This window comes from Melanaphis sacchari, unplaced genomic scaffold (genome assembly GCF_002803265.2).
Source record: "Melanaphis sacchari strain LSU unplaced genomic scaffold, SCAv2.0 Contig65_pilon_pilon, whole genome shotgun sequence".
NCBI classification, from domain to species: domain Eukaryota; kingdom Metazoa; phylum Arthropoda; class Insecta; order Hemiptera; family Aphididae; genus Melanaphis; species Melanaphis sacchari.
In genome coordinates, this window is record NW_020271469.1 from 378,246 (window position 1) to 392,849 (window position 14,604).

The 14,604-nt window shown below is 25.8% G+C and overlaps 1 protein-coding gene across 1 annotated transcript; it reads right to left on the minus strand.

Annotated features, from left to right (window-relative positions):
• Window positions 1-208: 208 nt before the first annotated feature.
• LOC112600573 (protein FAM135A) lies at window positions 209-14,297 on the minus strand. The gene is made up of 18 exons (XM_025347837.1): window positions 14,059-14,297; window positions 13,112-13,254; window positions 11,299-11,381; window positions 7,524-7,678; window positions 7,234-7,457; window positions 7,119-7,148; window positions 6,955-7,051; window positions 6,569-6,808; window positions 5,787-5,939; window positions 3,540-3,792; window positions 3,322-3,471; window positions 2,416-3,120; window positions 1,953-2,343; window positions 1,725-1,892; window positions 1,422-1,623; window positions 1,104-1,359; window positions 726-953; window positions 209-644 (listed from the first exon to the last, which is right to left on the minus strand). The coding sequence occupies exons 2-18, from the start codon at window positions 13,186-13,188 to the stop codon at window positions 439-441; spliced, it is 3,618 nt and encodes a 1,205-aa protein (XP_025203622.1). The 5' UTR covers window positions 13,189-13,254; window positions 14,059-14,297; the 3' UTR covers window positions 209-438.
• Window positions 14,298-14,604: the final 307 nt, after the last annotated feature.

Consider the following 14,604-nt stretch of genomic DNA (forward strand, 5'->3'; position numbering starts at 1 on the left):
ACTAAGAAATAGTTCATCAAAGATCTTTTTTTGCTAGAAAACATGTTAATTTTAAATTTGATATATTAAGTTGGAAATCAAAATTTTTATTAATTATATTAAATAATAAAATTTATATTAAATTTATAAAATGAAAATACACCTTATAATGTATCCTATTGACCTATTACTTAAAAAAAAATATATCAAATTAGTTTTTCAATTTAAATTAAGTTTTGCTTGATTCTTTGATTATTATTATTTTATTCTAATAAATATATAGTTGAATTCTTTAATCTTGGTCAATTCATAGAAGTATTAAAACTTAAAAATTATTACTTAACTATCACGAATGATTTGATAGTTATAAGTTAATTAAAATAATAACACTGCTAGTGCCGGCCGCGTTACAATTCAGTTTGCAAGACTATGAGAAATTTAACGAAATATTCCTTACATCTACCTAAAATATTTAAGTCCAGTAACCACTAAAAATTTTTCAATGAATAAATCTGAATCTAAAACTGCTATATGAGCTGCTCTTCCTATTAATGAGTTTGCGGTGTTCGGCAATGCGTGATGTACATCGTAACGGATAAACGTAACGTCCAGTTTGTTGATTATTGGACATAAAATATTGTTCACCATTTCTCGATACGCCAATCCTATAATGTTAAATACACGCAAATTATCGTACAACATTTAATTATCGGTTTGTTATACTAATATATAAGAAATATATTTACCGATAGGTGTTGTATCTTTAATAGCGGCTTTGCACAGTTCGATTCTTGCCGAATGAGGTGGAACATATCTGTCTTGGGATGAACCGAACAATAGAACATTCTTAAAATAACTTAAATGACAATTTTGAGCTAATTGATAAAGGAACGTTTGTCGAATATCTGCAGCGTCTTTCAAAGATAGCTGAAGTAAAGTGCCACTTTTTTTAACTTTTTGCATAAACCATAATCCTATAAAAAAAAATAAAATAATTTTGATAACATAATATATATTATGGTTACTCTTTTAAATATTATCAGTATATTCTTAAATATAATATGCTAATTATATACATATATTTATATAAATATTTATCTAAATAACTAATCTTAGTTACCTACCCATGTTTACTAATCCACTAGTGTTGTATAAAGTTCCTAAATGAGGGCCCGAAAGTGACAAAAATGTATGCATTTTCGGTAGTAAATGTTTCATTTGTGGCCGAGCAATTGCTGCTCTAATAATGATCGTTCCAAGGGAATGACCAACAAAACTTATTCTAGATGGATAATGTGGTAGTTGAAACGAGGATATATGACTAAGAATCTCGTTCACTAAACGATCAGTCATTCGTTCAAAGTCTGAGAATGTATCACCCTAAAATTCATAACCACGTTAGAATTTAAATAATTACAATTGATATGTTCAAAATAAATTACTTGATTTCTTTCAGACATGAGAAACTCCAAATGAGCACCGGGCAAGCCCAATTTAATGTATGTCTTGACTAAACGTAAATCAGCTGAATTACCGTCCAGTCCATGAACACATACTATGAGATGAACACCTTCGGGTGAAAACATACGTAAATCTTCGCTGATATGAAAGTATGGTAATGTTGAAGCTAATATATGAGCATCACTAACAACAGGTACATATATTATTAACATACAAAAAATAACCATAGGTCCGTAGCGGCATAGCCTATAGGCTATAGGTGTGTATTAAATTTATTTACCAACCTATAAATAATACCAGTAAAACTCATTTGTTTTTTAAATTGTTCCTTATATTTCTGAAACATTGAATTTTCTTCAACGCTGTTATAAGAATGAATCCTGCCATCAGCTTTTACATCTTTCTGTGTTTCGTCTTCATAATATTCCGGTTCTATATTATTTTTCTTAGTTCTGTTAAATTTAAATTTAAATTATTAAATTAGAAATAAAATATTGACTTGAATTTGATACCTGGTTATAGGCTTCTTAGAACTTTCTGAAAACTTTTTCTGTCTCATAGCTAATCGATGTTGATCATTCCACCTAGCTTCTTTAACGGTTTCATACATATGATATAATAAATTGTCAACTGAATCCGATGGAGGAATCGTATCTCTAAAAGGTTCAGGGGGAAGAGGAATATCTCTAAATTGTCTGGGTGGTGGTAAGCGAACTTCTTCATATAACTGATCATTGGTCGTTAACCTATTAGCCCCAGATGGTTTAATACACTTGGAAGATTTTATTTTTTTTTCAGTTACAGTCATTTTTCTGTTAGGTGACTCTTCTAGTAATTTTAACAACCTCCTTTGTAATTCTCTCCCTATGTATAAATCGTGTTTTGTATTATACGGATCGTCCACTGAAAACAAAATAAATATTTTAACTATTTAAACCATTTACTGAATAAATTTAGAAGCCAATTTTAACTTACCTTTTGGAGTAATTTGTCCAGAAAATGAAGATATTGAAGACTGACGACTGGAAACCCATCCACTTTGTTCTGAAGTGATTTCACTATCAGAAACTGATGAAAATCGTGTCACCGCTGTTGACGGTAAGTCTGGCATTGATTCACTACTATTCGCTACGGCCGAAATTACTCTATCATTTACTAAATCTGGTATAGAAGTTGTACTATTTGAATATTTAACCATTATTGGTGACGTGTTCAGTGCCTCTAACTGAAGTGGAACACTAACACTAGTTCCTAATTTTGAAATTGGAGTTTCCTCACCTGACGATGGAGATCTAGACTTATTTACAGCTTTTGGATTAATTTTTTCTGTCATACGCTTCGATCGATAAGATCGCCTATCATTTCTCCGTATTGGTAAAGAGGCATAACCATTTGGCTGTATTCGAAACTCAGGAGGTTTGACATTATCTTTTAGACGGCGAGGTAGTGTCATAACTTTAGTATTCTGAATGAGATCTAATTTTTTATATTTTGTATGCTTAGGTATTGTTGATCTTTCAGTAAAATTACCGTTATTATTTGTTTCAAAAGTTCTTGAAAAACTTAGCGGTAATGATAACATTGGTGTATCCATCACAGTTGATCTTAACAATTGGTCTAATGATTTGCTGTGCCTAGTTTTGATACGTTGATTCTCTGGTTTTTGATTAATATCCGTACCTTAAAAGTATATAAGTAAAATTATAATTGATAATTTATAGCAAAAATATATTTGATAAACATAAAAATTAAAGTTTCATCTATATTACTTTGGTTTAACTCATTAGTCATTAAGTTATCTAAACTTGATTGGTTTTTGCATATCCATAGTCGAAATTTTATAGCGATTTAGAAACCCTAATTATATAAGCACCAAGTTACCTTTAACTTTAAGTAATTTTCCAGTGGATGCCATTTGACTACATCTTCTAGATTCTAATATAGCAGCGATACCACAACTACAATCTTGATTAAGTAAGAGCGTTTGTCGTAATGTATTTAATGGGATGTCACACGAATTAATAGGAGGTTCTAAAATTAAAAACGGAATAATTGGTATATTCTTAATTACTAAAAATTATGTGAAGCTAACTAATTACCACCATCTGATCTTCTATTATTACTTCCAGGCTTTGTATATTGATCTTCAAAAATAACAGGTAAAGTGATAGGATCGCCATCTGTTGCTGAGCAATGAACAGGTAAAGGTGGCAATGAAGCCAAGTATCTAGATCTTCTAGCTGCTTCTGATACTGACCTATAGTGTTGATAATTATTATGGTCATCATAACAGCCCGCTGCACTTTGCCTTGGATTTTCTAGTACAAAAAATGCTTCGGAAAATCTCCTTACCTATTGGAAATCAAATAAATTCATATTAAAACAAAATTATAAGTACTTGTACTTTATGGCTGCATAAATAATTAATTAATCTATTTATTTTTCATTAACTTCTCGTAGTTAAAAATATTTAAAATAATAAGCATAATTAATATTTTAAATAATTTTAAATTTCAGCTAGATAGTTGGTGGATAATGGATAGGTACCTATTTATTAGGACCATAATATACTTTTGTTTGCATTTAAATTCATGGTTCATTGGTGATCAACGGTTTTTTAAAAAAATTTTAAATTTTAATAATTAATTAAATAATGAAATAGTTTTTACATTTTTTAATAATTATTATAGAACACAAGAGAAATGTTTAAAATTTGAAAAAACGCGTTTTCAGTTTGTTTATAAAGTACAAAAATAAAACTCGTGTAAATAAAATTTATTTTGAGAGATACTTAATCGCACAAATTTAAATTATCTATAGAAGCTAATTATGTATATGTCTCGCAGTTACATTGATTACTGAATTATGTGGTGGGGTACATGTTTTCGAATGACAAGTGTTAGACAAGTTTTTTGTTCGAAAATTCGTATGAACAAAATAATATATTAAATATCATGAGTTATATTATGAAAGAACATGAGTTGGAACTAGCCTGTTTGCGTTACCCAGGAAACACTACGTGGATGTTGGCTAGAATATTTCCCAAAAATTGTGTTTTTTGTTACGTTAAGGTATATATTAGATTAATTTAAAAAAATAAAAATATTATTGGTGTACCAGCTAAGGTCACACGGGTAATTGTTCAACGTCTAATCTGGTGACTCCGATATAGCCGAATATCGCACCGTCGTGGCCATTGACCCTTACTAGACGAAGAAGGGTAATTGAACTTGGCTAATCTTTCGACTTTTGATAAAGACGATATAGATTAATATCATTGTACCGTGGAGAGCCGTTGACAATTTTTTTTTTTTTTTATTTTATTTTTATTAATTTTTAAAATATTAGACAGCTATTTTTAATTAAAATAAATAATTTTCATAAATACAACTTTTTGAAAATATATCTATTCGAACAAATAACTTTTCTAACATTTGTCATTCGAAAACATGACCTATTCTGTGAATTATGATAACAAATAATAAAACATATACATATATATTTAATACAATGTAAATAAGTTGAGAAATTTTGATTTGTTAAATATGAAAAATTAATTTTCATCAAACCTTTGTTTTTCAACTATTTAATACAACACAACAATTATCAAACTACTTGATTGTTAAGTATCTAAGTCTTTTGCATATTTTATATCTAAACTTAATTTATTAATTATTGTTTATAAATCATATTATATTGTATTAGGTAATAATGATTTTATATTGTATTAATGTTATGATAGGAGATATTACTTAACTGTACTTGAGCCCACACGGGCGTTTATGCAAATAAATAAATACATGTTATTTAAAAATTTATAAAAATATTATGTATAGTTATAAATGATAAAATTATTTATTATTTTTTCAGTCAGTCCGTTTATTATACTTCGTTAGAATTTATAGGAATATTTCTATACACTGTCATTAAAACAAGATAATTACGAATAAAAAGTAAAAATAAATACATAATATCATATAAAATATACCTTCATATAATAATCAAATAATAAAGTCAGCATCCGTACAAAATAATCAAATTATGATATTTTAAGAATTTGTATTGAAAATATTAAAAAGAAAATTTTGGTAATATTTTATGACTTCCAGGCTGTATTTATTTATTCTACATAAAAAAAAAAATCATTAAAAGAATCAATAAATATTGGCCAAAGAAAATAATACAGAATTACCTAAAATTAAAAAATATTTTATTTCAACACATGTAGCTTCACTTATTTTACTTATATGAAATTATAAATTTAATATAATCAAATATATTTGTTGAATTTACTAGAATTCAGACACTTGGCAAAACAAACTAAAAATTAGTACATATATACTTACGCGAAGTTGATGGTGTTTTTTAGAAAGGTGCTGATTTATGGCTTGTTTTTTGGTAAAATTATCTAAAAAATGATGCCATAGCAATATGTTTTGAGCACACAACTGAGCTATACTACTGTTTGCTAAGGCTAGAAATTCATCTTCATCTAGGATCTAAACAAAAAATTTGTTTTTTATATAATTCAATTAAACAATAATACATTTTAAAATTTTAGATCATTATTATCATGATAAATCAGATATAGCCAGGGAGCCAAGGTATACCACTTATATCCATTGAATATTAATCATTTTAGAATTATTAAAATATTCTATTACTTTATATAAATTATATATAAATACTCTTAAGCAGTAATATATTTTTTTTTATATATAAATAATTTATTGTATCATTTATAAAAACGTGATTTTATAAAAAGTTTTAATAAAATAAATGTTTAAAAGAATGTCGTACCTACTATGTGCTTTCCGTCTAACTTACGTATAATAAATAACACCATAATATTCGTTCAGTAATTCCAATTTTGTGAGTTAGCTTAAATATTAAATTGAATTTACCTACTATAAAAATTAAATGTAAAAACATTAACTGTATATTTTTGTTGGATTTTACGATATTTAAATTTTTAATTGAGCTAAAAAATAAATTATTTATATAGTTTAAAATTATTTAAAATGGCTTGTAATTGATTTGTATTTTTTTTTTTTTTTTTGAGTGACGTTTAACCGCTTCTTATAAAAATTCAAATTCTGGCTACGCTGATATAATAAACAATAAGTACTTTGTTTGTTTGAGGAATTGTAACAGCAGTTTTAAGACCGACAGGTGTTTCAACTTGTTGCCATACTGGCATTATTCTATTATATTGAGCAATTGTGGAATGAAGATTGTCGAAAGCTTCCGATAACAATGAACAAACTTCGCGATGAATAAGTCGAGCATTGAGCATACGACTGACATGATTATTATTGTTACTGTTCCCTGAGCTTCCAACACATTTAGTAGTCCCGTTTTGACCATTCTAAAAACATATATGAAAATAAACTGCTAATAAACTAAACAAAATTACTATCAAGACTTAATTAACTATTAATAAACTACATTAAAAGTCTAAATTTTTATATTTTATTATTAAGTGAAAATAATTTATGTTGTATTTTTAATTACCACGTTGCCAAAAAATACAGATTCTATGGAGTGTGATGGCCGAAAATTAAATCGATTTGTATTATTTGTTAACCATGTTTTACCAGTTCTAGGAGCACTATAAAATTTAAAAATAATAAAATAATTTTATCGAATAACAAAACTAATAAATAATAAATACTTACCAACTTTGCATATAATTCAGGATACTTTTCCTAAAAGTAACAAATATGTGTGTTTTAATTTTTTTTAAACATAAATATACCTATACTTTATATTAAAAATAATAATAAACTTTACTTAATGTAGGGTTGATGTAAAGCGACTAGATTCGCGTGTATAGTCAAAGTTACAGCCGATAAATGAAAGTAGTCAAATAATACTGGTAAGTGATAATGTAATCCTCTCGCTGGACAGACATGTAGTTGAAGAGTTCTACTAGAAACGCAACACATAGAACCATTTTCTCCAAACCATAATTCAACATTTAAAATAAATCCGGCTCTTTCAAGACTTTCCTGTAGCTATGTAAATGTTAAAAATTAATAAATTGAAGAGTATTAAAAAAGAATTGTTGAAAATTGATTTACTTTTTGACTGTCCACAAGAACATGTGCTTTAAACAATATTATATCATCGAGCATAATTTCCTCATGTCGATACAGTATCCGAAACGTTTTACTGACCCCAAGGTCCTCTCCATTTTCAACATAGTATAATTGGGGGGATTTTTGATTATCTTGTCCTGTAAAATTATAGATTATCAATGTTTTACACTCTTTATTAATGTATCTATAATGTATAAGTATTAATGTATTATTATACTCGGAATTCGACAATTAGCAAATATAATTATATGTATATTAAATGTTAGTTTTTACTTGTGAATATATGACCTATGTTTACTACTAAATATTGTAAATAGTAATAATATAAGAAATACGTATAATGAATAATTCATGTCTAAAATTTAACTTACCTATATTAAACATATTTATTATTTAATGTCTATCATATTATGGTTAAATAAATAAAATACATTTAGTCTTGATGAAAGTAGAATAGCTATTATAATTTTATAATTAATAACTAAGATTCCACTTATTATTAAGTACCTATATAATTTAAACTCCGCAGATTAATAGCTCTATGAAAATAATATAATTTTTTGTTATGAGTAAAAAGAAATTATAAATGTTAATATTGTTTCCACATAATTGACTACCTATTTTATTTTTATGTCATTATATCTGAACAATTTTTAAGGCAAATAATAAAATATTTGGAATTTTAACAACGTTTCATATCCTACCTTCGGAGTCACCATACAAGCAGTAATTTAAAATAAAGTATAAGGATATCTAAAAAAACTAAGAGAAATAATTTCAGAAATTTTTTTATTTTTAATGTTTTTAATATTTTCAATTAACGCAACAATCAAATATATTTGTTTTAATTACCATTTTTAGATTCTGAGTGGATTAATGAATATATTGATTAATAATGTGTTTTTTTATATATACGTCAGTGTACAATGTTTTACAACAGAACAAATACTTCTATCTACATTTTGAGAGTGATTTTTAGTAGCTAATTGAATATACTCGTAGATGATACTTTTGTCAAAATTTGCAGTAATTTTCAACAAAATTGATTTTTTTTTTGTTATTTAAAAACTATATTAATAACCTAACCTTAGAAAACTAAAAACTTTAAATTCATTAATTATTCATATTTTACCATTTTACTAAACATGATAATAAAACTAATAAAATATTTTGGCTATTTTTGTTCTATTTATAAATATTTGAAAATTGATAACAACTTAAAAAATTCCTCTTAAGTTTGTTTTGTAAGGATTTAAAAATAATTAAGCGTTAAGCCACACATATTTTTACGACATTTGATATTCATACATAAATTTACGATCTCTTAACCAATTTTTGATATATTTTTGTAATTTATAAAAAATTAATCACAGAATCTTTAAACATTTCACTACCTATTTATTAAATTAAAAATTTCTATTAATAATTTAAAAATATCATGACTGTTTTTAAGTTATTTATACTCCAAAAATATTCAAACCGTTCGATGTCAATAGGTACGTTAGTATTGGCAGCTACCAAATAATATTGAAAGTGTAAAAAAATGCGTGATCATTTGAATTTTAGATTTTTTTAATATTGATAAACATTTTGAAGTTTGGGTAAAATATTTGACGATTGACAATATAACATTTCAACATATATAATAAAATTTTCAAAATATTTAAATTAATTTTAAGCTATTTATAGGTACCACTAAAATATTCAAACTGTTTTACGGAAGTATACGGCTATATATTATATTATACACGTCTATAATATTATGTAAACAAATACAAATAAATAATTGAGATTTTTTAGCATGAATTAATTCAACCAACCATATTATACTAGTCCTACTAATAAAAAAATACATTATTATAATTGTACCCATTATAAATAAATTTAAAATATTTTTAGAAATATAAGCCAACATATCGACTCTACTTAGAATTGTTTTACATATATTATCTACAATATATCATTGAATTCAATTTTAAATACTTACTTACTACATCCATTAAAGTGACTTAATAACGAGCTAAACCTCACAACAGAGTGGTTCTTAAGTTTTTTTTAAATTTATTTTTTATAATATTAAGAATACTGAGTACTATAATGTGACTTATTATAACTGCAGGCACTTTATTAACCATTTATATTCAACCCTTTCCCTTTGTGAAAATTTAATAAAATGTTCAAATGTTTTCAATGTAGGTACCTATCTAAATATTGATATTACATAATTCATTAAAGAAAAAATAAATTAAAAAGTAAAAACTATTAAAAAGCTGTATAAATCTATCAGTTGTCGTCAATATAAATTTTAATCCTATAACAATTACAGCAGAAACTTGATTAACCGTCACTATTGGTACTGGGACTGTGAAGGTTAGCAGAAATTTTGCAACAAACGTACCTATATATTTTAAAATATGTGTATTTCCAAAAAAAATAATACACCTGCATATTACATATAACATACCATACTAAGCAACATTAAAATAAAACAAAATAATCTGTCATTTTCTTTCATTTATTTGACTTTAAGCTTTTCTAACTGCAATATTTCATTTTTGACGTAGAAGTAAGACCTGTATTGCATTTGCTTCCCTTTTTGGATTTCCAATCACCAGAAAAGGTAGTCTGTGGTTGCCTATTGCATTTGCATAGATCATTACAGTAACCCATTCTTTTTTTAATTTAAAATCTGGGGCTTTTTTCTTCCGAAATAATACCAGTGTTTTTTGTGGTAAAACTTTTCAATTAAGTCCAGTTTCATCACAGTTATAATAGCTTGTTCTCTAATGAGTTTAAGATCAAATTGCATTTTCAATTTGAATTGTTTCTTGATTTCAGAAACGACTACGTTATTCGCTTTAAGTATCTTTACTTATGTCTAGTTGTCAAATGTTGTGACCAACTTTGAAGTTTGAATTGCAATATAGTTTTTTATTCATTTAATTTGCTTTGGTTATTATAATAGGACCTGAAAGTGGAATTCCTTGACTTTGGGCTTGAATAAACCACTGATATCTACATAACATTGTCAAGTTGTTAATATTTTTCCAGTTTCACGATTTTACGACTTCTTACATCTCCATCGTTACTTTACATTTGTGACACATGTTCAAAATTTTTTAAGTATCACGCTATATGTCATTCATTATTTTTCTCCTAACACCATAAATCTGAGCATTATTGGCAGCAGTTTCATCTTTCTTCAAATATTTTATAGTTTCGAGTTTTTTATTGAATTCTAATACAACACGTTTACGCTTTTTAGCCAACTTCGAAATACGTCACATGAACTACAAAAACACTAATCCACATATGTTACTCACCAGTCACTGATGAAATTAAATTTAAAATGATTCAATATTTTTGTTTACATCGCATTTATCTCATATGTTGGATGTTATTATAAATTATTTTTTAAACGTTGGATAATCGTCGTGTTAGGCACCTCGACGTGTTTATCGCGATCATCTCATTAAGTACTTCTATTTTTCATCGGTGACTTATGACGGATAACAGAGAGTAACGGATTATCTAGTTTCTACTGTATCTAGATAGACAACTGAGCAGTACACAGAATTCATATTCCTATGCAATAATTTATCATTGCTTTCCAATTTATACTTAATGTCTAATAATAATAATGTATAGTATTTTGCGTCATAGTGGCGAGTTAAGTGAAGAAAAACGAGTATCTAATACATGTATATAATACATACACCGTAACTGTATCCTATCCTTTTTTTAACTTAGTACTTACTTTGTTGATGTTTTTTCAAACTGACTTCCACTTGAACTGAGAGTTTAGGAGAAACTTTGAGTTCAGTTCGAATACGATATAATCTATAAAATACAAAAAAACGTTGACTATAAGATAATTTTTAAAATAAAATGTTACACGTGTGCGATGATAGTATGTATATATTCGTTAACTGTCATTGACCTTACAAGACTAATTTTAAGTTTGGCACGACGTAAGAAAAGGGGAAATAATAAAAGAGTTGCTGGCATACCAAATCTGTATGTTAAGTTTATTATATTCTTCAACATCGTGTATTATATATTACATATTTACATTCTAATATTATTTATTATAATTATTACTAATATATTAAGCTGTAACCAATTTTATAAGCAATAGGTAGGTAATAATAAATATTAATTTGTGTAATAGGTAATTGATGTTAACCTTTAAGGTCATTTTTTAAATTATTTTATTTTATATATTTATAACTGAGTATTTCAATTTTTTTTTTTTTTATCTCTATAATATGTAAACTTTTTAAATATTATTTTTGTAATAACAACCTAAAATCATTAAAAATATTTTATAATTTTCAGCCAAGTTCACACAATGATACTAAAACACAATTAACATAATTATGATTACAATTACCATGACCACAGTATTCAATTTCTTTTTTTGTGCAGCAGCTTTATTTTATAGCTATCATCGAAGTTAAATTGTGTGAACAGGCTAATTTTAACCATAAAACTATTGCGAAAGTGCTAAGTGACTATTATTGTATTATCTTAAACGCATGATATAGTTAGAGAATAGCTATAATGAAAATTATCTTCATCTTGTGAACATGGCTTAAAAGTTAAAACATATAATATTTTTATTCATATACAACGAATTATACTATTCTATACATACGTTTGTTTTCCAAATTTCATAGAAAAGGTAAAATTGATATTTTCCAATGAATTGAAGATATATTCATCTTGACGAGTATAATAAATTTTGAAGGTATATAAAATAGAACAAAATAATAAAATACTATGAGAAACGTTACATTGTAATTCTAGAGGCAAATTAAATGCAGTCAAAATGTAAAGTTAAAAAATTAAAAGATTCAATATAAAAATAATTTTAGGGGTCGGATAAGAATAAAGGGTGAGTAAAACGAGCAAATGTAGAATCTTCTAATCTTAAAAAATGTATTAGTTTCAATTTTTATTAGTTATAAAAACTTAATTTAAAATAAAATATTGAAGTACTACATCTTCTTAGCAGCATAAAATCTTCAAAATGCTACATGATTAAAGTTGTCCACCGTAAGCCTTAAGCTATAAGCTACATCATAAGTTCGTTTCAATTTATATACTATAGGTATATCTAGCTAGTATATTTGAGTAATAAATATTTAAACTACCAACTCTTTAGTTTGCTTACAGTATCTTTTGAGTTTTGAGTCAAACGAAATGTATAGTATATTTATTTATATGTTTCTAAGTATACTATGTAATACATTAATACACATTTAATAATTTATTCCTTAGAGATAACTATAGAGTGTAGGTATAAATTATTATATATAAGCTTTTGATATTGATTTCAATATTACTTTTTTCATATGCGCTACAAACTATATTCTTGAATATCATATAGACTTATTTTTCACTGTACCTACAACGGCTACAACTATTTTATTACACGAAAATTATTCTCCATTAATACTTCGAACTACAAAAATTTTTTCAAGTAAAGCCAGATTGTTTAAACAATAACTAAAAATCCTTAAAGCATATATCCTTTATTTCATACTTAAATATGTGGTGCAACTTACCCTCTTTGAAATAGATCTATATTATAAAACTTGCAGTACTCGACAGCAAATTCTACAGTTGCTTGAAGTTCACTCATAATAACAACATTAGTTTTATCTTTGGACTCATTGCATAGTCATAAAATATGTTAATTCTCCATGTTCTAGTAAAAAAACACATAAATAATTATGTTGTGTTTTTAATTATAATCTGCTTATTATTTTCCTCATGAAAATTATTTTTACAACATATCTAAGATTTTGATAGTTATTTAACTGAAAAATTACGATTTTATTTCAAAATTAATTTAAGTTATAGTTTAAAAATATTGATAGATAAAAAATTTAAAAAAAAAATATTAATAAATAATAATTGTTAATTTTTTTTAATTAGATTATTACTTTTTTAGAATTTTTATTTATATTAATATGTTTTTTTATTTATAAAATTAATATAGGTATTGGACAACGCAATACGTATCTCTCATGAAATTTAAATTTAAAAATCAATCACAAATATGCTTACTTGTGCACACGACGTATCGATTTTAGATGCATTTTTAATAAAATAAAATCTTAATTTTGAAAAAAAAAATCAAACTTATTATTGAAATCAAATTACACAAATTATTAAAGTGTAAATAAATAAGAAAAATGTAAGTTAAATTTAATTAATATATAAAAATAACAGCAGTATTTTAATCTAACGTTAAATTATGTAGAAGGTACAAAGATACATATAATTTATTGAGAATAAATAATAACTACATTATATTTAAATTTTTATAATTTTATTAATCTATAATTAAAAAATTATTTTAATTCAACAAATTTGCAATTTTTAAAACAACCATATTATAAATATGGTCTAAATATTTAGAGTCAAAGGAAAGGAATAAGCAGACTTGCAGTTATCCTCAGGATAGATATTACGCGTAATACGTTAATACATTGAATTTTAGTACTACCTTTGATAATGTTTTGTTCATGTATTTTATAATCACTGCAGTTGAATACAAAAGCAAATGAAATAAAAATTACTAATACTATAATTCACAAATGACGCACTATAATAATGATAATAATCGATAAATTAATGTATATTTTTAATTATTATATAAATATTTAATATACGTTTAATGATTATACAAGTCATTCACTTTTTATCCGGAAATTTCTGTAGACGTACATTTGACCCATATTTATCCCGGCCAGACCACCGATTGGACTCTAATGCAAAGCTTGTTGGTATTCAGGGACGGCCGCTAGGCAGCGCTTTGACCACTAAAAGCGACTTTACGGGTGTTACCCTGACAACACGCACACGGGCGATTCATAGTGTCTGCTGGTTTATAAAGAGCAAACCTATAAAAAAAAAGGTCAGTTCGGTACACACCCTATATACTCGTACCTTTTTAACTCTGCATAAGTCGTTATTTTTTCGTATATTTAATATCTATTATTACATAATAATATTATTACGATCTGGTTAGTAAAGAATATAGATGATAATA

Excerpts from the sequence above, each read along its gene's own strand:
- LOC112600573 (XM_025347837.1), bottom strand. The coding sequence starts at position 13,188 with ATGAGTGAACTTCAAGCAACTGTAGAATTTGCTGTCGAGTACTGCAAG. Across the intron at positions 7,458-7,523 it reads TTCTTGTGGACAGTCAAAAA|CTACAGGAAAGTCTTGAAAG; the intron begins GTAAATCAATTT and ends ACATTTACATAG. Across the intron at positions 1,360-1,421 it reads TCATGTCTGAAAGAAATCAA|GGTGATACATTCTCAGACTT; the intron begins GTAATTTATTTT and ends TATGAATTTTAG.